This window comes from Nomascus leucogenys, chromosome 16 (assembly GCF_006542625.1).
Source record: "Nomascus leucogenys isolate Asia chromosome 16, Asia_NLE_v1, whole genome shotgun sequence".
Classification (NCBI taxonomy): Eukaryota; Metazoa; Chordata; class Mammalia; order Primates; family Hylobatidae; genus Nomascus; species Nomascus leucogenys.
Genome location: NC_044396.1, coordinates 56,375,841 through 56,383,885, shown reverse-complemented (window position 1 = coordinate 56,383,885; position 8,045 = coordinate 56,375,841). Strand labels below are relative to the sequence as shown.

Genomic DNA, 8,045 nt, shown 5'->3' with positions numbered 1-8,045 from the left:
TGCTCATCACTGTTTTAGACACTATAATACAAGTGGTAATGATTCCCTTTCCTCAAATTTCTTGCCGTTGTTCTCTCTGCCTGACATAGTCTTCATCTCACTCTTGCTTCCCATTGCCATTATCTCCATTTAACTCCTGTTCATTTTTTTAATAAGCTTTCCCTAAATGTCTAAACTGGGTTGAAACACTTTGCTGTATCCTCCTGTAGCATTCTGGGGGCTTCACTTAAGGAAAGTTATCACACTTGGAATTGTTTACCCAAAGTATCTTCTTTAGAAGAATGAAAGCCCCATGAGGACAGGGCTACTGTTTGTTTTGTTCACGACTATGCCTGAAATAGTGCCTCAAAAAAAGCAAGAACTAAATAAACCTTCATTGGACAGATATTTATTGAGCAGCTATGTGTCAAACATTGTTTTTGATACTGAAGATACGGTCTCTGCCCTGAAGGAGCTTATGTTTTAGTTAAAGTGTTGATTTAATGATAGATGAGAATCTACCTCAAACTCCATATTTTCCAGGTGAGGAAATGAAATCCTGGAGATTAAGTGACCTGAGTCAGGGCATATGGAAGATGTGAGTGGCACAGATTTGTTGTTTGTTCACTTAAAAAAATTCTCTTGCAAAGTATTTCTCAATACACATTTCACAATCCAGAGGTAGATGTGTGAAGTCCTGTTTCTTCAGTGCATAAATGCCCACAGAACACTGAGGGCATCGTGAGCTGAGAGAGTTGAGACAAACACATTGAGCACATGATTTTTACGTGCACAGAATGTCAAGGGTTGCATCAGTAGTAGGCAGACAGCTTTGGTGATCTCTTGCCTAATTCTATCCTACCCACTACAAGACCATCATATCCTTTATTGTTGCCTATGGAGCCTTGGCATCTGGGGTCCCTGGGAAAGTGAAGGTGTTGGTGTCAATGGCAGCTGTGTTGTTAGGGTTTAGTCAGGAGCTGCCGAAAGAGCTCATTCGTGAGCTGGGAGTTACAAGAAGGGACTCGCATGGATCATTATTGAGAAAAGGGCTTTTCAGGAGAGGGCACATAAGAAAGGGAAGGGAATTTTTATAACAGGAATGTATGAACAACAAAGAAACAATTCGCCAGAGTAGGCGGTATATATGGGATAAAGGAAAAAAATACGGGATAGGTATGGGGAAATGGACTGGAGGTGAGTCTTTGGAAATGGAGGAAATTGTTGTTTCCAAGAATAGAGAGACAGCTAGACTTAGATTTCAGTTCGATTACTAAATAAATATGAATCCAAACTAGCTCTTAAATCTTGAACCTGAAGCAGACTCCCATGAGAACTCCACAGAGTTTCCTTCTCCCAGTTGAGGAATTGCCCCAGAAGGATATGGAGAAATCCTCCCACCCATTCATATCCACACGTAGAAGCCAGTCTCTGGACAGAAGCACACCCTCCACTCCCCACAAAGCAAAACTGACACTTTAGCAGAAACACATATGCTGCATAAAGCCAGTTATGCCTTCGCCATCTTCACCCAGGGGCTAGCAGAGCCTGTGCTTGAGTATTTGTGACTATGCTGTCAGTGAAGGCCATGACTAAATTAAAAATTTTACTCATAAAATCTGTGAGTTGCTGAGTCATTTAATCAGAAAGCAACTCAATCCAAAATAATAACCTTTTAAAAAACAGCAACTTTTAACAGTGTGAGCAGAAATCCTTTGGCGTTTTAAAGAAATGCTCTACTGAGGGCTGCTAAGACCAGCAGTCTACTTATGTTATTGAGAAGTAGGAGACGGTGATTTCATTCTTTAAATGATACATGAGTTCAGGGAATGAGCTGCAGCAGGCTCAGGGCTGTGTAGGGAGGAAAGTCAGAGAAAGCACTGCAGACGTCTGTAAAGAAAATGTTTTATTTAAAGTGTTAAATACCATCACCAGAATGAATTTGAATTACATTAGTTGGTGTTCATTACAGGACTAATCTGCCCTTTTTTCCCAACTGGAATTCCCTTTACTTTTCAAACATACTATGCATAGGGCAACAACGGTCACTGGCATAGTGCTAGTTACATGACTAAACCACAAGTCGAGGTGCAGATGTGAAAATTAAAAAAAAAAATCACCAACTTTTAAATAAATACTGCATAATGACAAGTATGTACAAATATTCCATAGTCACGTCCTTCTTATTAAAATTAGAAATAATTTGTATAGGAATATGCACAAAAGATTATGTGACTGCATCTTAGTATCAGGAAAATCATAAACCTTTATTCTAAGGGATAGTATAGACACTATAGGTCTATTAAATCAATTGTTGCTGGTACACAGGTGTCTAAATTATTTTAATAAAGTTTTATTCATTCTTTTAACAACTTTACCTGGGTCCATCAGAATGTCAAGACACAGTCTTGGTGTATTTCATATTGCACCACATAAAGAGAAGGCATTTTTAGTGATACTTATTTTAACTTTTGCACCGTATCAAGCATGACAGTTTTTAATGGTCAGCACTGAACTAAAAAAAATATTTGTGCATGGCCTTAAACAAATGAGATGTATGTGGATTTCAAAAATTAATGCAAAACATTAAAATCAAGCTATAATAATGTGTTATCAAAATGTACATAAAGAACCATGGGTGGTTTATTACAACAACCAGTGACTTTTCCTCTAAATAGGGGAACTTAGGAGAAATTTGACCTTGCAGCACCACCCAATCGTAATAACTGTCTGTAAAATCAAAGGCAGGGGTTTTGACTTTAGGAAGTTTTCACATAGAGTTTTGGTGGTGGCATCAAATAACTATTAATAGGCATAATGACGTTCTTTGAGTCACCTAAAAATTGGAGCTTTAAAATTGTTGCAAATTTATGTTTACTGTATTTCTTTAGAAATATAATTTGTGAAAAATTGAATTTTACTACAGAAAAATGAATTAAACAGCCCTGTGTTTCAGGGTTCCCAATTTTTAGCAGTGCTTCTATTCACATAGTAAATGGAAACTGACTAAAGAAATTGCTTTAACTGATTAAAAAACAAACAAAACCTAAGACCTTCTACAAATAATACTTTAACCCCTGTATGAATAATGCTGGTGCTAAAAACAAATTTATTGGACATCACAATGGCAACATGATTTTAGAATTTTCCTGTAAACTGAATTTTAAAGGTGAAAAAAATTACCATGCACTGTACAATAAACTGCAAAAGTTCAAATATCTTCTTTGTCAAATACTTGCTGACTTACTTTAATGTACTCCCAAGTCATGTTGCAAAATCCTTTTCAACATGCTTGAAATAAAGAAAGCTCTTAAAGTTATTTTTCCCTTGAGAAATTCGCAAATTCAGAGGCATCTACAGCTCTGAATCAAACATGGGGTATAAGAGAGGATCAGATCAAAACTTGTAATTTTCTAGTATAAGGTTCACTCTGGCAGGGAGAAAGAAACGATTAAAAGAGGGAGAAGAGGAAAAGTGAGAGAAGGAGAAAGATGTGAAAAATTTGCACATATTGAACTTCATAAGATTTGTATATTTAACATGGAAATAAATTGAATATATTATACTTATTTGTCACATAAAGAGAATTTTAAGTATCTTCTAGAAAGTATTTCCATTTGTAATGTCTGCCAAAACACAGACTATGATTAAAGAATAAACATGGTGTATCTTTGTTCACCCTGTTGCATTCTCTCTCCTTTTTAAAACCATGCACTAGTGAAATTTATTTTTAAAAATATAAATTGTTGAAAATGGCTGATTTTTAATCTTTTTTTTTGCAAGTTGCAGCCCCAAGAAAATAATTTAAGTATTCAGCTAATCTGTGTCCATGCAAAAAAAGTTTCTTTAATTTCATTCAGTACAGTGTAGCCACAGAATTTTGTTTTTCAGAGTCCAACACATCTTGGCATTAGTAAATGATGTGCCCATGGAGCTACAGAGTCTGCCACTCTTCCTGCTGGACTGACTGCTCTGATCCCCGGCCAGAGGAGGGCTGATGATTGTTCCTGACCACTTCTTTGGTCTCCTGCTTTTCACCTGATGCTTCCTAGGATTTCACTCCTCACCTGTAACACCGCTTCATGGCTGTATAGCTCCATTTCTGTGGCATATCAGGGCTTTGGGGTTAGATAAATGAAGAAAAAGGAACAATAAAAATATAAAGGTGCCATTGAAAAGGGCTTCTGTTGCATGAAACTGACTGATTCTTTGAGATTAATCCATGGCTTCAGATTGGACCAGAACTCGAGTGTCATTGAATTCCAAACCTGATAGTTCTTCACAGCTCTGCTCTTTCACCTGAGGGCCTTCTTTAGGGCACAATGTGTGCAACTTCCTCTGAGAACACAGGATCGCTTTGTATCCCTAGAAACAGGCTCAGAAGACACAACATTAAGCATGCAGTGTTACCAGGGTTTGCAACCTGTGAATTTTTTTTTTTTTTTTTTTTTTTGTAACGCTGGTTGCTGCGACAACAGTTTTTTACAGCTGCTATGAACGAGAGTAAGAAGGTCCAGTTGAACTTTCCAGAGATGATTGGGAAGCTCTTCTTGTCAGAGGGGCCAAAGTTGGATCTACTAGAGAGGAAGGAGGGAAAAGTTTGAACCATCCGATCACCATATTGGATAGTTCTAGTTCATCTAAAAGTATCTGGGCCACTCCCATAAAAGATTTGTGATCCATGCGGCCATAATCTCCCCAGACGATGATCTGTTGGCAAAAGAAAAAGTAGAGTGATGTCAGTGTAACTGTGTACATAGAAAAACTTGTAAAATATATTAACATACTAAAGTACATTCAGTTAATTTTCTGACATCAAAGATCAAGTTAAAATCTGTATAATAGAATAGTTGTCTTTAACTAGCAGAATCTAAAGGTACGCTGGGGAAATTGTACTGAAGCATTAAGGTATTAAGAAATCCAGACAGACTGGAATTTATGTGTGGTGGGGATTTGCATGTCTGTCAATCACTTTAAAGAAAATGACAACGTATATTGCTTTATAGCACTAGCCACTGCTTTGAAAAGTTTACAAAGAATTTCAGTTGTGAGGAACTGAATAAATAAAATAAAACAAATAAATAAATAAACAAATAAAAGAATACAACAGAAAAGATTTGGGGTATAATGTCTGACTCCATGAAAAATACTTTCTTAGGTAAGGGATAAACAATTAAGTAGATACCTGCAAAACTTTTCCTTGTGGACTCTCTTCGAAAGATAATAGCTGCTGGTAAAGGGGTTCCAGCGTTTTTCTTGCCACTTTTGTTTTCTTTTTGGCTATGCAGACTCCGTTATCTAATAGATACACCTTTACATATGGTGCTTGGGAAAGAAAACACAGAGGAGAATAAGCAATAAACTATGGACATGAAATGGCCAACTCACGGTGACATTTACCAGTTTAATCTTTGGCTGAAAGAGCTAGCAATCATGCCACTGGCCTAGCCGCATTCTGTCAAAATCATTAGATAAACAGTGGATAACTGTGTCTTTCAGAGAGTTTCAGGGGATGCTGACATAGCCTCTGAGTGTATTATTATTTTTTTCATCAACTGGTTATATAGGTTTACACACTGCATTTAATAAAGTGAAATGCTTCCAGTCCTGAGAGATGTCCTACTCAGTCTTTAATTTATCAATACTTAAATCTATTTAACATGCTTGAAGCTATATTGTTTCATTCACTCATCCCCACAAATAGTGATTATCACTCAAAAGCATTTATTTATTGGTGGTGGTGTGGGTATAACAGTAGTGGAATTTCATGTGATATCGATCAAATTAGCTAAGAGGCAACTAATTAGAAAATATATGGCTTAAAATTTATCCAACAGACACTTCATAAAAACCATTTTCATGCATGTACAAATCATGATTTTTATAGCAGAATGAGTTGACTAGCTCTAAGACATATATAAACACAACTGTCTTAATCACTAGTGCAAGGTTATAGAACAGATTACATATTATAATTAAAAATTTCTGCAAGGATAGAAAAGAGTCAAAGTTACAAGTCAATCAGTAGAGATGCTGAAGCTAGAAATAGAAAATTGAGAGTCAAAATTGTAAGTCAATCAGTAGAGATGCTGAGGCTAGAAATCAAGTTTCAGAATCCTCAGGAATTGTTTTATACATCTTATCAAACAATCTCTACATGATGTATTTGGAGCACTGTGGCACCTTCCATGCCTTCAAGCACCTTGGATTAAAATGACATTTCAGTTTGAAATATGTAGCATAAGAAGTTATAATAGTGCCTCTCTTTCCTCAGATTATAGGAAGTAAAAGTCTTATAATTAGAATATCCAGCATACATAGCTTATGCTACTCTTGGAGCCTGTATCTATTTTTATTCTAATTCCAGAGACTTATGGATTCCTGAGGAGAATTTTGAAGCTCTAGAGAAACTGAAGAATAACACAAAAGACTAGCTAATAAGAAAAAAGAACTCCTTGTGTACATGGTGTGACAAAATGAATGATCTAAGTGGGGTGGTTTTTATTTTGCAGTGGTTTCTACTATGTATGTATTTATTTAACAACTTCCATTATCCCCACCAGATCATCCTCACTGAACACTTCAGGATAAACACACAAATGACTCCAGCACCAAACCAGTCATAATGAACCATCCATTAGTAACCTTGATTAACTAAATCAAAGGTCTAAACCAATCAAAAGGTCTCTAAATTGAAACAATATGAATTATGGACAATAATATAAAAATCTCTTTTGTTTTTACCTGGCAGTGTCTTGGAACCTGGTTTTACAACAAGGCCACGGGCCCGGATGATTTCTACCTCCAACTGTCCCTTTTTGTCCATCATTCCTACCTGAATGTCACCTAATGGAAAGAGGAAGAAACAAATGTGCTTTAATATACAAATGCACTAAGGAAAATAGAGTCAAAGACCTTGGTTTAACATCGTTTCATCATTTCCCACATACTTTCTTAAATTCAAATATACTTAAAATTCTATCAATAATATCTTCCTTTAAAAAGCATTAACATTAAAAGAGAAATAATGGTTAAATATTTTTTATTCTTAAAATCTAAGGTCTTGATTCCTGCTGATAATACTGTTAAAGATTCCACTGGGCTGAGCCCAGTGGCTCATGCCTGTAATCCCAGCACTTTGGGAGGTGGAGGCAGGAGGATTGCTTGAGGCCAGGAGTTTGAGACCAGCTTGGTCAGCACAATGAGGCCCTGTCTCTACAAAAAAAAAAGTCAAAATATTTGCTGGGTATGGTGGCGTGTGCCTGTAGTCCCAGCTACTTGGGAAGATGAGGTGGGAGGATTTCTTGAGCCAAGGTGGTCGAGGCTGCAGTGAACCATAATTATGCCACTGTACTTCAGCCTGGGCAACAGAGTGAAACTCTGCCTAAAAAAAAAAAAAAAAAAAAATGGAGAGAGAGAGAGGGAAAGAGAGAGAGAGAGGGACAGAAGATTCTATGAAATTTAGAGAATTTCATTTTCAACAATCTAAAACAAAATAGTGAAATCATGTGGCAGAAATTCTTACCCATTGCAGGTGTTGCCAGAGTCTGGCGTCCCACTAGCTGAGCAGGGCCAAGGCCATCCAGGAAATCACTGAACTGGCTATCAGAGGCCAAGCGAACACCAGGGAAAATCAGACTGAAAGCAAAATAACATATGAGATTAAATCCCCAACCCCTATTTATTTTCAGGTAAGCTTGGTTTCATTCTAGCCTCATTATTGTGGCAAGACTAGTCCTATTATTTTGCCACTTATATTTACTGGATCAAAATACCCAGTTCCACCTCCCAGGGCTCTTCCTTCATATTCTCAGCAGCCCAAGTATGACACCAGCAGCACCTGTCACACTGCACTGCAGGCTTCTGCTGGTGAGTCTTTCTCTTCCTTGGTCTGAAAGGCAGACTGATTTCTATGAGTAACACTCAGCACATATTGAGCACTTACTCCATCCAGGCTTTATCATATTTAATCCTCTTAGCTGCACTATGATAGATTCTATTATTTCTCCTATTTCATACACGAAGAAATGTTTCTGGATCATTCCCACCTACATACAAATATGCTG

The 8,045-nt window shown here is 37.0% G+C and overlaps 1 protein-coding gene across 50 annotated transcripts in view; it reads right to left on the bottom strand.

Moving 5' to 3' along the window:
- Nucleotides 1–372: 372 nt before the first annotated feature.
- The window catches only part of RIMS2 (regulating synaptic membrane exocytosis 2), a 776,667-nt gene continuing 768,994 nt past the window's right edge, over nucleotides 373–8,045 (bottom strand). For 49 of the 50 annotated variants that reach the window (XM_030795330.1, XM_030795305.1, XM_030795309.1 and 46 more), the window contains 4 exons: nucleotides 7,505–7,617; nucleotides 6,724–6,825; nucleotides 5,165–5,304; nucleotides 373–4,689 (listed from right to left, as the gene is read on the bottom strand). In XM_030795330.1, the coding sequence (XP_030651190.1) occupies nucleotides 4,471–4,689; nucleotides 5,165–5,304; nucleotides 6,724–6,825; nucleotides 7,505–7,617 (574 nt within the window). In that variant the 3' untranslated portion in view covers nucleotides 373–4,470. The remainder of the gene's footprint in view (nucleotides 4,690–5,164; nucleotides 5,305–6,723; nucleotides 6,826–7,504; nucleotides 7,618–8,045) is intronic. The other variant, XM_003256089.3, reaches the window with a different exon arrangement.